The sequence below is a fragment of the Callorhinchus milii genome, unplaced genomic scaffold (assembly GCF_018977255.1).
Source record: "Callorhinchus milii isolate IMCB2004 unplaced genomic scaffold, IMCB_Cmil_1.0 Scaffold5, whole genome shotgun sequence".
Lineage (NCBI taxonomy): Eukaryota > Metazoa > Chordata > Chondrichthyes > Chimaeriformes > Callorhinchidae > Callorhinchus > Callorhinchus milii.
Window position 1 is genome coordinate 41,281,741 of NW_024704746.1, and position 15,406 is coordinate 41,297,146.

The 15,406-nt window shown below is 39.4% G+C and overlaps 1 protein-coding gene across 1 annotated transcript in view; it reads left to right on the forward strand.

The window, feature by feature from the left end:
• The window catches only part of bmt2 (base methyltransferase of 25S rRNA 2 homolog), a 47,932-nt gene that overhangs the window by 10,856 nt on the left and 21,670 nt on the right, over nucleotides 1-15,406 (forward strand). The window contains exon 3 of the mRNA XM_007894561.2: nucleotides 6,578-6,748. Coding sequence (XP_007892752.1) covers nucleotides 6,578-6,748 — 171 coding nt within the window. The remainder of the gene's footprint in view (nucleotides 1-6,577; nucleotides 6,749-15,406) is intronic.

Consider the following 15,406-nt stretch of genomic DNA (forward strand, 5'->3'; position numbering starts at 1 on the left):
CTGCATGCATACAATGTTTGATTTTAAAAACAAAAGCAGACATTCACTTGAAAGACAACAAACTACTCCTGCCAAGGTTATTCACTTTGAAAAATTAATTTAACTTCTGCATTGATTGCCTGATGTCAAAATTTCAAATATTTAAGCAGTACAAAAACTAGGAAGAGTTAAAACACAGATACCATGTATTTGTAGAAAATTCTGCTTTGCATGCAATGTGCAGGTAACTTTGAAATTGAGAAAAAATAGCACTGGGTATATAACAGTTTGCATTTGTATAGCACACATTATGCAGGATAGTGTCTCAGACAGCTGTAGAGCAAGGCTAGTGCCAGATTTCAGTGACGCTTGTATTGCATAAATAAGGCTTCTCTAATATTGTGCACAATTTCAAGGATTCCCTCCTCCTGCATTTTATTTATTATCATCCCTCTTCATTTATACCCTCACTTGGATGGTGAATGTTTATTTTTGTAGTCTTAACTTGTCTCAGCTCTGCCATTCCTTTAAGCTTGATGTGACATTAAAATTGCATTTCTTGTGAATGGCAAGTCCAGTCAACTTATCAATAAACTGAGCTGTTGCTCCCTTGCAAATCCAGCCCAAAAGCAGGAAATGCACGGCGGGTTAATGAAACTGAATCCGCTCCCCAAAATAAGCTGGTAAATAAAGGCACTGCCTGGTTCAGCACAAAAAAAGGTTCACACTTGTTATCCGACCAGAAAGCTGCAGGTTTGAACCCATGTCTATGTAGTTCATTGATCTCAGCTGTTGGAATTTTTTTTTGAAAAATATTTTTGAACCACCCTTTCAGGCAGTGCATTCCAGATTTTAAAACCTCGCTACATAAAAACATTTCTCCTCATCTCCCCTCTGATTCTTTTGGTAATTATCTTAAATCTGTGTCCTCTGATTACTCTGATCCTCTGACTCAACCACCAGTGAAAACTGTTTCCCTTATTTACTCTATCAAAGCCCCTCAGAATTTTAAACAATTTTATTAAATCTCCCCTTTACCTTCTTTGGTTTAAGGAGAACAATCCCATCTTCTCTTGTCTCCCCAAACAAAACTCAATATGTAAATTGTATTGTACTCCAATGGTGGACGAAATAAGTTTCAGGAGAATTTAAAAAAAACAAAGTCGCCTTTATTTATATTTATTTTAATCCATCTGATATCCTTAGTAGCCTACAGTTCAACATGGAGCAATGTATTGCACCAATTGTTCATGTTCAGATATAACAGTTGAAATGTCTTAATGCATACCAGAGCGTAGCAATACAATAGTGAAGCATTTTCAACCACACTTAAAAAGCATTAGGCTAGGGTTTTTATTTTGCTAATGTTTCCAGAGTATTGTATGGCAGTTGCTTGGGTGATTTATTTTGCTCTTTCCTAATATAATACGATTTCCTATGTTAATGGCTATTTGAAAATCCGTGTTAAGAAAACACATTTTAGAGATTTACAACTTTTGCTCCTTTCCTCTTTAGGTTTGCCCATTATTTCACCTGCTCCCACACAATCTCCTTTAACTGGGAGTGAGCGACAGTCCATATCCTGGATGTCTAATGTTGCCTGTCATTGCTGCTTTTTTGATTAGCCAACAGGAGGTGCATTTCTACAGGGAGGGACTGGTTCTGCCAGTTTTCCCATTCTCTCTCCAATGGTGCACCATCTTCCTGAACAACACTTCCTAAAGTGAATTGGACACAAACTGGTGAAGCTCTCGTTGAGGACAAGTGAGTTTTGAATGTCCTTCACAACTGGAATTTGAGAGCTTGTGACCTAAATCTCTAGTTAAGAATCGAGTGAGTGAATTCTCTGCTGCTAAAAGAGCCAGCAAAGATTTTTCTTCAGACTGGAAGATATAGTAAACAAATTAACTTTGATGAAAAATGCAAACATTATTCAGCTGTTCATAGCCAGAAAAGCAGGACAAGCCTTAAGAAGGGGTAAAATCCTATTTTTTCACAGCACTTGCAATCTAAAAGCAACAATGTTGGAAAAACAATGCCATTATTTGTAATAAATAATAGATTAATGCTGCTGTGTAGGTATAATTTTCATTTTTTTATACAAATATGATTTGTGAAAATGATATTCTCTATTTGTATTTGCCTCTTTTACTATTCTTTTATAATTAAACCTGAAGTGACACTTGTCTACCTTTTGATGTTTTTTGTTTGCATCCAAGAATTTGAGAACACTACGTTGTTGATATGGCTATGATTTGTAATATTTACAGGATGCTGATTTCTAATCTTGGAGTAGTGTATTGGATCGCTAAGCTGCTTACAAAAGAATTTAATGTATTTTTAACTAAAATAAATAATACATATAGTTTTAGGATAAGCTAGTACTTTTTAAAACACATTTGCTTGGACCGTAGAGGTTACATTGTGAATACAACTGTTCAGAGTTGAGTCTTGGGGGTTTAAGGGTGGAGGTCAACATCTTGGTATTGCAATCCATTACTTTTGAAAGTCATCAGAAATGTTATGTTTGAGGTTTTATGTGTGGTTGTCTAGATCCCTCAGGATATTGAGTGCATTGGTGATACAAGAGAAAGTTGGACAAGGTCTACATTGGAAGCTAGCTTGGAGTCCTGAATGATAATGTCTCATTCCTTGCTTCATTTGATTTGAGCTTTGTGAAACAGGAAGCATATTAAAATCTTACATAATACCTGCTATGATAACCAATGTGTTTAAGCCTTGATACTAGACACAAGGATCTTTATGACTAAGGTATCGTACTTCAGTGAAGGACCCAATGTTTGAGATTAGCACAATTGCCATAAAAGTGTTTAGTGAAAATCAGAAGTATACAAGCAGAAAGTTAGTGTAGTCGAGTCTAGATGTAATGAATGCATGGATGAGGGTTTTGGTGGCCTGAAGGGTGAGGCAGTGGCAGAGGTGGGGGAAGGTGTAGAGTTGTAACTCTTTCGTTCGTCCCAACCGTCGTCTTACAAACAGACCATGCACCGTGGATATATCCAAAGTAAGATTTAATTGCAATTGCAAGAGCTGATTCAAGAGCAGTCAACAGTCTCCAAGAAGAGCACCGGACAGTCAAAAGAATGAGCTGCCGATGGTCAGTTAAAGCAGCCTTTTTATCCCCAAAAAGTGCTGAAGGTTGTAATACATACAAGGGCAGTTTAATTGGTATTATCAATCATGTGGCTCCAACAACTATTCCAATGGTGACGTCAATCAATCCATATCTCTTAACAAAATTAAATGTCGTCTACTAATTAGTCTCTATTCATGCTGATTATTATTCTTTGAAGAGTCAAGAAAATACAATTGTCATAGAGTATGTACCTGATTGATACCGTTGTCTAAAGTACACAAGATATATTCTCAAGCTATCTAACAAGAATGTAACCTTTAAACTTATAACACAGAGTAAGTACTAATGAAGGAAGGGGGCCCAGGTTAGGGGATGATTCAGGGACGTTTGAGGCATAAGCTTATCTCCAGATGGTGTTTGTGTCAGACAATGTCTTATTCATTTCAAGGTTTGCAGAAGTTACTGCTTCCCTGCTTCTGTGAAATGCCCAGATAAGGATGCAGCTGGCATTGCCGAGTCTGCGTTTCCCAGGACTTGCTTTTGTTCATCTAATAGTTGGTTAAAAGGTATAAAATTATTCCTAGGTATAAAAGGTTTTTCTACAATCTCACAAAGGCAGAGCGGGTCATGGCACGGATGTGGGGCAGAAAGGACAGTTGAGGGTCAAACAAGACATCAGGGTTCTAGACAGGCACGGTGAGGTGGAGTGTGCATCCCTGCATGGTGATGCTGAGTATAAATTATAAATAATATAAGTATAAATTATTTGGGTAATAAAAAAAGGTAAAACAAATTTGTATTGCGAAAATATTTTTTAAAAAGCTCAGCAATATGCTGTTTCATGACTAATGCACTTTGAACTTTTGAAGAACTATACTTATTAAAACCCTTGCAAAATTGTGACTCAATTTCTAATATTTATTGAAGTATACTTGAAAAATGCCCTCCCTGTCTTTTCCTTTGTTAAAAAAAACAAGGAATGTTGCATGAAAGTTGATCATTCTGTTGTGTTGATTAAATTACATTCTATTTCACTGTCATCTCTGTGAAATCTCCTCATCTTCCTCCACCATGCCTTTCCCCTCTTGCAAATTCTTGCAGACTTCCCCCTCAATTTGACTTGTATGCTGTCAAAAATACATCATTGTGATTTGTAAATTTGCATACTTCTCATTTGCAATGTAATTCACTTTGAAAATGAAATTCACAGCCGCTTTGTCACTAACGCCCTTAGGATTGCAGTAGTACCTGCCAGCCAAGAAATAGATGTCTATGCACCCTCTATCATTGTGGCTGACAAAGTGAAACTTAAAAAGAAAACTTAACCAATTGGAGAAAATTCTGTATTCTCTTCTCTTTGACCATGCTGTATTTCATTACCCCCACTTAGTTTTGTCTTCGCATACTTGTAAAGTTAAATTCCAACCTACAGTTTCTTTACACCAGCTTTGTCTATGCAGACGTGTATAATTTACAGAAGGCAATAGATATTACTCACAGTGTCTCGGTATGCCTCAACATTTATAGCGATTGCAATTCTTATTCTAATTTCTCCACCAGAAGTCAGATATTTTGCTTTGAGGATAAACGTATTTTAATCATCTGCCATTGACAGTCATGGAAAGGTATATGTATCAACCATACCAACCTTCTGGGTGAGAGGGTGAGAGTGTGAAGTGAGCAGATAAAAGGAAGGAAATTATTTCTTTGCATTTCATGAATGTAAATATTTTGAGATAAGCCAGAAGAGCTGAGCTATGAATCACGGGTGACTCAAACATCTGAAGAATATTAATCAGCCTTATTGATTAAGAATCTTAGTGTTCTGTTCAATACGTTGACCATTGCATAATGTGGAACTAGAATTTCAATACCTTAGGCTAAGACAACAAATCAAATAAATTGATTATTTCTTATTTGATTAAATTATTTGATTATTTGGTCTTGCCTCCTTCAAGACCTGTCTCAAGACCCTCTTCTTCAACCATTCCTTTGGTCATCCTACCACCCCTACCCTCCCCGCCCTCCACTCCTTCTGATTCCAACCACCAGCTCGGGTGCGGATCCCTGACTGTCCAGCGCTTTGGGACATCCTCCTGACGTGAAAGGCGCTAAACAAATGTAATTTGTTGTTGTTGTTGTCTACATGGTTTATGATTGGTTGAGTCTCCAAGAGAAAAAAACAATATAAACCATCGATAAAATACCTACTCTTCAGATTTTATGTTCTGTGGTTTAACATGAGCATCTTTAATTTGATGAGTAACTAGAGTAGTGGTGAGCGAGAGCAACCTGTCGCCTGCCTGTGGGGCCATAAAGAAGCCCCCTCCTCCCACCCAAACATTTGCACGAGTTTAGGTAAGTCCATGTCCAATCCGTAATGCGTTTTCAGTTTTTTCTCGATTGAATATTTATTGATTTATGCCATAAATCAATCAAGAACATTTATTTTGTTGGACATCCATAAAGATTGGCCACCACTGAGCTGGAGCATGGAGCTTGATGTTATCCCAAACTCCTCCTGTAGTTGTGACAATTGTGGCAATTTTCACACAAACCCATCTCCCTGTAATTGGATGATAATCCATATTTTGAGTCATTAACAAGTAGTGAGCAAAGGATTAAGAGTACCATAAACCCAAGTTGCTCCCAATCAAAGATTCTGAATTTTAGATTTTTCAGGACGATTCTATATCTTGTGATTGCCCCTTTGGAGGTTTCTCTATCATGATGTTTAAAGAGCAACAGACTCGTCTTTTACCGCAATCCTTTTCAATTGCTTATAAAATTCCTTGTCAAAATGGAATTCACCTGATATCTCATTGCACTGTTGAATTTACAGAAGTTTTTGTGGTGGGCCATGTGTCTTACACACACAGAAACTATCACCATTCTTAAGAGTATTGAAACCAGACAGAGTTTCTATACATGCATAACCATTTCAGCCAGTGAGTAGGCTCTGTGGTCAGGGACAAATGAGTTGGGCAGTTGAGGGGATCCAACTACTTTCTCAATGTTGCAGAATATTGAGATTCCACAAATTTGTCTGAGGGGGCATCTGATTTGTGTATATCTTTAAATTAGGTGTGAAGGTTTGATCTGTTCTGTTGAATGTGTAGAATTCATTTGCTGCATGAATTGAATAGTGAAGGACATTACTGCATATATCTCAATATCTACCTCAAAATAATTGGTACTTGTTTCTCAATTCTGTCTTCACTGAGGTAATCTTCAATTCTGCTGTCGGCATCATTCCTTTGTTGCCGACAGACACAATTTAAATGGAGTTGAATATTGATACTGTATCTACTGTGACTTTTGTGATTTGAAATAATCAAATACATCCCTTGGTTCAGTTTGACTTGATCAACTAGTTCAGGTGGAAATTGGTAATATTTATTTTCTCAAACTTGCTTGCTATTCATGCAGACTGTTAGGGAGTTTTTATTTACAAATGTACATTGTGGAGATGTTATAGCAGCAATTTTATTTCTTTTACAGTGTTTGCCAAGAATATTTCCTGAATGGTGGAATGAAGAGAGTGCTTGAAAAGGATGAGAAAAGAGCCCGACTTGCAATTTCTATGGCTACTCCAGTCCTGAATGTGCAATCAACTGAGAGGAATGATGATTATCTCTCATCCAACGGCATATTAACTAGTTTGGATGCAAGGTAGGTGCCAAAAACAGTCAACATGTATTTTAAACATATTGCACTTCCACTAAGAAATTAAAATTATGGAACATTGCTTCAAACTACATTCACCAATATTAGGATTGGTGAGAAATCGATGGATAATAGAAAGTAATTATGCACCGTGTGGGAGGTTGTAGCGGAAGGACTACTTCAACATTGTCTCTCCCCACCTATCCAGCACATATTATTAGAGCCAAAGTCAATCACAAGGGTGCAACAATAACAACAAGATTACATTTGTATAGCGCCTTTCACGTCGGGAGGAGGTCCCAAGGCGCTGGACAGTGTACAGCATTTCAGACCCGAGCTGGGGTCAGGGGGGAGAAGGGAAGGGAAGGGGGGTGACCAATGGCATGGTTGAAGAGGAGGGTTTTGAGGCGGGACTTGAAGGAGGCTAAGGAGGGGGCAAGGCGGAGTGATTGGGGGATGGAGCTCCAGAGGTTGGGGGCAGAGTGGCTGAAGGCTCTCCCGCCAACGGTGGGTCGGGTGGGTTGGGGGACGTGGAGCAGGCCAGAGCCGGCTGAGCAGAGGGAGCGGGCGGGTTGTTAATAATAATAATAATCCTTGCATTTGATACAGTGCTTTTCACGTCTTCTAGACGTCTCAAAGCGCTTCACAGAATATACTGTAAAGTGAATTGACTGTATATTTGTGGGCGAATGCGGCAGCCAATTGCACACAGCAATGTCCCACAAACAGTCGTAGATTGAAAATGACCAAGTTATTATTGTTTTGTTTTCTGGAGGAATTATTATTACGCGTGTGGAGTAAGGAAACTTGCCCAAGGTTTCGCCCTGGTAAGGGGTTAGGAGGTCACAGAGATAGGGTGAGGCGAGACCACTGAGGGCTTTGTAGGTGAGGACCAGGATTTTGAACTGGATCCTCTGAAGGATAGGGCGCCAATGGAGTCGGGCGAGAATGGGTGAGATGGGGTCACCGAGTTTGATGCGTGAGAGGACACGGGCTGCAGAGTTCTGGATTATCTGTAACCTGTGGAGGGAGGAGTTGGGAAGGCCGACAAGCAGGGCATTTGCATAGTCGAGCCTGGAGGTGATGAAGGCATGAACAAGAGTTTCAGTGGCCTGAGGAGTGAGGTAGTGGTGGAGTCGGGCGATGTTACGGAGTTGAGGGAAGGCAGAGCGGGTCATGGCTTGAATGTGGGGAAGAAAAGACAGTTGAGGGTCGAACAAGACACCTAGGTTCCTGACTGGCTTGGTGAGTTGTTGTGTGCAACCATGGAAATTGATGCTGCCAGAGCCTGAGGTGCTGAGTCAATCAGGAGGGCCTCAGTCTTGTTCACATTCAACTGTAGGAAGTTTGCCCTCATCCAGGACTTAATGTTCGACAGGCAGTCTGTCAGGACAACAGTGGTCCTGGAGTTGAGGGTGGAGGCAGAAAGATAAGAGTTGGGTGTTATCCGTATGCATATGGAAGTTGACCCCATGTCTGCAGATGATGTCACCAAGGGGGAGCATGTAGCTATTGAAAAGGAGAGGACCAAGGACAGAGCCCCGGGGGACACCAGACGTGACAGAGGAGAAACTATTAGAGGCAACAAAGTGGAGACGGTGAGAGAGATAGGAATCAACAAGGTGCAATAAGGTAGCGGCAATGTTTAAGGACTCATACTGATTGTATGCAAAATATATGGGTAATTTCTGATTGCAATTTATTGATTTTCATATATGGATGATGGTGATGGAAGTATCTGAAGAAATTCCTCAGCATCCAGCACTTGCTGTGCAAGTATGTTTTACATTTTAGAAAGCATGTGCCTTGTATTTCCAAGTTTTTCTGGAAGACTTTTGTAGTGGGCTCCAATCTAAAAGTGCTGAGCAAGTGGATTCAGTGAGAAGTATGTATTTATTGGAACTTTATTATTTATTTGAACTTAACTGGTGTATTGTTTTCTCGATGTTGCAGCAAAATGGCTCTTTTTTTTGCTTCAGAAAGAAGGGAGCTAGATTTATTATGTCAGTAAACCAATTTATTGTAAACTAGCTGTACCCATTGCAGTTTCGCTTGCAACCAAAGGATTCAGAATGGAATGTAGATTGACACACAGACACATACACAAACGGACATTTCGTCTTTATCTATACTTAGCTGGGAGGACTCCTTTTGGGAGGATTCAGTAGGAAGACTCCTTTAATACATTTTCTCTCTGTCTCTATCGCTCTTTCTTGGCCTCTCTTCTGTTACAGTCTCTCTCTCTCTGTCTCTGTTTCTCCCTTCATTATGTACATTTACATCTAGGTTTCGTTGATATACAATCTTCTGAAGTTGTGATTCTCCTCATTTATGTTGTAAATCTCAGGGATAATCTGTTTACTTTTAGCCTTGATAACGTTAAGTGACCAAGAAAATTAAGCAAACCAATAATAATTAGAATGCAGCTCCATGAATGGCCACCTTCTGTAAGTAATGTGCTAGTCAGTCTAAAGAGTGCTGCTGTGACTCTGCAGCATCGTTCTGTAAGATATATTGTGGGTCTAGCAGAAACAAGTCTCACTGTATTGTGGCCTGCTGCGATGGCACTTGAATGTTGCCAAGCATAATCTGCAGCTGTGATTCATTTTGACAGGCAAAGAATGGGCATTTTACTAACTGATATTATGTACTGAAAAATTATGCTGAAAATGTCTGGTATTGATACCAGCAAGTCTGACATTTTAACAAATGAGTTGGAGTCTTACTCAAACTGTTCTGGCAAACTGAATGAGTATGTATGTATGTGTGTGTGCAAAATATATATATTTTATTGTTATTTGTGTTATTTATTGAGAAGAAAAATCCTGTGGTTTGGAAAGGTAAAGTTGAGACAAATCCAAATCATAAATCACTTGGATTCATGATTCGCATATATGTAAGAAACTAGATACCGTAGAACTCTGTTATAAGGTAGTAGTCGAATCTATAAATTCCCATCGAGCCCAATAACAAGTGCGACCGCTGGTCAGTGCTTCCACATTGCGACATGAATGGTGAAGTCACTGAGGATGCGTGCGGGAAGCTGACTGGTCCATGTGCTCAATCCAACTGTGGAGCTGCAGAGTACCCCGGCAATAACTAAGCAAACCATTAATGTAAATCAAGCATTGATGAGGTCCTAGGAAACCGTAAACTGTTTCTCACTCACGCTGATTGACCTACTCTGAATCTTTCAATATTTTCTATTTTGTTTGATGCCTTAGTTTGCACTTAAAAGTAATGAAAATAATTGGTATGTAACTAGATTTACCAAACTAGCAATTAGCAATTTTCAATTCTTGGAAATTTTATGGAATTGGTTCTTGCGTTTTAATGAGGCAGACCAGTCACAACCAGATGGGCCTATTATATATCTTCTATTTAGAAGAAATAATTTCCTTGTTTCACATGTTTCTCAATGTGCTTTTTTTTTAGTGTTGGCACCTTAGATGAAAGATAAGCTGAAAATTTAAGCATAGATCCCAACTGAATTGATTATAGTTTTATAAAACAACTGACATTCAGCATTACTTATGTATAACAATAAACGTTGCATTTGACATCGTCAAAACATCGCAAAGCGCTTCAAAGGATATACTGTAAGGTGGATTGACTGTGTATTTTGTGGGTGAAATGTGGCAGACAAATTGGCGCACAGCAGTGTTCCACAAACAACCATGGAGTGAGTGAACAATTTTACTTTTAGATTTGCTTTTAAGTCTTTCATATGACAAAAGTTGCATTTATTGAAACAAGTAGAACTAACTAAGTTTAAAATCTCCTTGAAAGGTCAATTCGGCTGATTTGACGAGCAATATGAAAATACATTTGTTTTGCAGAAACGAGTTTCCAGAGCATATGTAAGTTGGTGTATATTTTTATCCAGAATGACTCATTTCATTCCCTTGTGTCCTTGGTTAGACACTTGAGTGTTCTGTTACAGTTACTGCCAGACTAAATTTTGACAACATTAATACAGTAGTTGTCTGATTGTGTTGACAGCAGATAGCTTTGGGAACAGATTGTCATGGTTTAGAGTCGTAAAGCTGTTGGGATATTAATGAGTGTTGGCAGTTCTTGGTTGCAGTCCTGGGTGCACTACCCAATGGAGGTGGGGTATTCCATCTGAGGAAAAGGGAAAGGCTAAGCAGATTGTCGGTATAATTCCTTTTACAAGAGCACCTTTTATCCCAAACACAGGACAGACGTCCACTTTATCTACATTTTTGAGAGCTAACTGAATTTTTTGGGTGTCTGACCAAGATCATTTTTTAATTTTAATGTGTCGTTTTCATGCTGCATTTGAAGCCTGAATCAACTACTTGGAAATGAATGTGACTGCAATAGAATTTCTTCAGACTCCAGCATGTTTCACCAGTTGTGTTGTTTGGTCTCTTAACATTTTGGAGTTGAACTTCGAGAGATTTATTTGTAGATGCCTGCAAACACCTCATTATGTTAACAGCAGTGAGCTGATTGACATCACAGGGTAATGCTGCTTCTGCGTTTTGTGCCTGTGTTCGATTTGCACAGATTTGGGTATGGCCTGAAAAGGTTTATGGTTTAGCAAACTAATTAAGGTGCAATTGGGGAAAAAAATCTTAAACTCTAATTAATGGTGCTCCAGTTAATAGTGGATCAATACTGCTAATCTAAAAGCTAATTTGTACTGAATACTTGGAAATGGGGGCACTGGCCAACAAGCCCCCAAATAAAACTGGTCACTTGTTTCATAACTATTTGTGGGACATTGCAGTGTGTAATTGTACTGCCGTATTTGCCTACAAATACATAGTCAATCCATTTCACAGTAATTCCTGTGAGGCGATTTGAGACATCTTGCTGACGCGATGAGGCACTTTACCAAATACAAGGATTATTATTATGACATACCCCTCTTATTCCCCACCTTCTCTTGGTATAGAGCTGCTTTGATTACAGCACTATGCACAAGAAACGCTGTTGATATGCTGTTTACAACACTTTGTGAAGGACGCAATATCAACAGCATTTCCTGTGAATACGGTGCAGGCATGCAACACACAGGAAGTTACACCATTACAATCCAGAAATCAGAAATTTTTCAAACTCTGTTTATAACCCGACCTTCAAGGTATTCACCCAGATGACTGTGATACAGTGAGCTGTCCTTCATTTGACATTTATACACTGTCAAATTATTTTTGCGTTGGCAATGCTCCATTTTCAGTACATCAACACATTCTGTGAAACAATTGTCTTTATAATTGGATAGCAATCTGCAGCATATTGCTTTTTGTCTAGCCTCAGAAACGATAACTTTTGAACAAAGTTGCATTAATTCAGTAGATAGCTGAGCAATCCTGTGACACATGCAGCTCTATTGGAAGCTGCAATATTTCCTTAAGATTTTGGATGCATAGGCTTGCATCTGTTTTCAATGCTTCCGCACAATAACTTGAGAGATTTTTATATTTGCATTCTGTTTCCTTTTGGGGATGGAGGGGAAACCCTCAATTCAACAGTTTCCTCCACCATGTTGCTTCGTGAGCCGCACTTGAGAAATGGAGGCAGTACATTGAAAGAGGACTGCAGGGAAGTGGAAGTAATTTTACAATGGGTCTAATTTGCGAGATTTGTTGAGCTGCTGAACTCTGATCTGTTGGTGTCTGAGCAAGCTTCTAGAGGGTTTGCTGCAACACAGCCAGGATTCAATAATTGTGAAGCCCACAACTCAGACTCCAAAATGCTCTGCTTAAACAAAAACATTTATATATGATGCACACAATGAATTTAATAATTATACTAATATCTTTAGGAATCTGGAACAAATAATGGAATTCACTATCAACACAAATATCACAGAAGTTAAGGCTAGTGATATGGATATACTTGAAGGAAGTAATTCATCCCATCCAAACCAATGAAACGTTGACAGATGGAAGATATTGCATGAAGGATGATATTTGTCTCTGTAGAAAGCTGACAAAGCTTCATTGAAACAACTAACTACAATTTATAACCAAGCTAATGGCCTGCTTGAAGCTAAACACCATCTCAGTCAATACATTTGTCCTAAGACAGCCATACAATACATTCTATGTATAAGCCAAAATAACATTACGTAAAAACATAAGAAATAGGAGCAGGAGGAGACCGTTCGGCCCCTCGAGCCTGACCCGCCATTTAATAAGATCATGGCTGATTTTCTAAGCTAATTCCATTTACCTGCCCTATCCCCATATCCCTTAATCCCTGTAGTTTTTAAAAATCTATTGTTCTCAGCTTTGAATATTTTCAATGACTGAGCATCCACAGCCTTCTGGGGTAGAGAATTCCATAAATTCACTACCCGCTGAGTGAAGAAATGTTTTCTCAATTCAGTTCTAAAGGGCTGACCTTTAATCCTGAGACTATCACCCCTAGTTTTAGATTCTCCAACCAGGGGAATCAGTCTCACACTATCTATCCTGTCAAGACCTCAAGAATCTTATAGGTTTCTATAAGATCACCTCCAATTCTTCTATATTCTAGAGAATATAGGCCTAGTCTACTCAACCTCTCCACGGAGGTCAACCCCCTCATCCCAGGAACCAATCAAGTGAACCTACGTTGCATCCCCTCTAAGGCGAATATATCCTTTCTTAGATAAGAACATTATTACATGTCATTAGACACAACCCTTTTGTGTGCAGTGTTATTGTAATCACCTTAATGTGGAGTAGATTTTCTTAGGATAGTATTCCATTAATTGTGTGGAAGTATGCTGCATATTTTATATTCTCAAAAATATATTCTATAAGCATATTCCAAATAAGATGTTGAAAATCGTACTGGCTTTTAAATCCCTCACCGCCCTGTCTCGGCAATTTTCTCGCAACCCATTCTCAGCTCATTCACTACACTCTTCAAACACATATGTGCTGCAAGTTCTTTTTTGCACTCAGCTCAAGTTAAGCCTGCAACCCAAAGGCCTAATGGGTAGGGTGGTCCAAGCTGGATAAGCTGTGGGAAGCTTCTCAGACAATTCTCTCAACGACAAGCTATGCTGTTTTAGGTGGTTAGACTCCAACAGTACCCTAATGCACAGTCCAGAAGTTTTTCCCCTTGCCAACATGTGCCTAATGCTCTCAGGAATAAAGTAAGCAGGCTGTGTCCCTCCAGGGAGAGAATACACAAAATGGTTTTATGCCAGTTTTGTGGAAATAAGTTTTTTATATTCTAAGTAAACCACTGCTTTTTAGTACATAGGAAAATATGTATGGGTGGTATGCTGTTTGCCATCTATTCCTACTTAGCGACATTTGTTTTAAGCAACCGAAAGAATTCATGCAGAGGGAGAGGCATGAGTGAAATAGAAATCACAGGGGAGGATTGCTGTTACTTGACTTTTTATGGTTTGTCTCCTTGAAAATTGGATAACCTTTCTCTTTGGAGCTACTCGTTGTTTTTATTTGATATACCAGGATATTTTTGCCGAGGTGATTAAATGTTCCCTTAGCTCCTCTTCACGGTTGAATTTCATAAGGAATATTATTTTAAATGCACCACTAGGCTAGTCTCATTTTCTATGGAGTACTGAACATTTGGTTGTTACTCAGCAGGGATATTAAATAGCTTAAATATATTGGACATCATTTGATAAAAGATAATTTTTCTGTAGCACTCTTGGGAATTGTTGAAGTACTTCAAAACAGAACAAAGTGTTTCAAATATATATTAAATATATACACCAGTGACTTATTATTTGACCGTTTACTTTTTTTTACCAAGTGAAGCTTTACATGGTGGTGATTTTATAAAATATGTTTACGGTTGGAAACTCAATGATGCGATTGGAAGAAGAATGGAAATGTACAGCTTGTTTCTTCATTCATCAAGTGTTTTTTGGGTAATCTATTTTATTCCTGATGGATATAAATACTCAGTTACCCTAATTTGTACAGATGGAAAAGTGAATTAACATGAGAACAACAAAATTACAGTTATAGAGCGCCTTTCACGTCAGGAAGATGTCCCAAGGCGCTGGACAGTCGGGTCAGGACCCGAGCATAGGGGAAGGGTGGGGTAGGGGTGATGGAAGGCAGAGAGGTGGGAGAGCGACCGAAGGCATGATCGAAGAGGAGGGTCTTGAAGCGAGGCGCAGGGACTATGGGATGGAGTTCCAGGGTGTGGGGCAGAGAGGCTGAAAGCTCGGCCATCAATGGTAGGGCGGGTTGGGGGGGTGACATGGAGCAGGCCAGAGCCTGCTGAATGGAGGGAGCGGGCAAGTTGGTAGGGGGTCAGCAGGTCAGAGAGGTATGAGGGGGTAAGGCCATGGATGGCCTTGAAAGTGAGGGATCTTGAATTCTATCCTCTGAGTGATGGGGAGCCAGTGGAGTCGGGCGAAGGTGGGAGTGATGGGGTCACGGAGCCTGGTGCATGAGAGTACACGAGCTGCAGAGTTTTGGATGATCTGCAGCTTGTGAAGGGAAGAGTTGGAAAGGCTGATGAGGAGGGAATTTCCATAATCGGAGACAGTGACATTTTTGGTGGTCTATTCTTTTCGGACGGTGCTGCATTGTTGGCATTGTACAATAGGTTGCACCTTGCATCAGATCCTTCATATGGCTTATTATGCAGTGCTCGATACTGCAAATCACTGCCTTGACACATAGCACTAATTTCTTACCGTGCCAATTATAG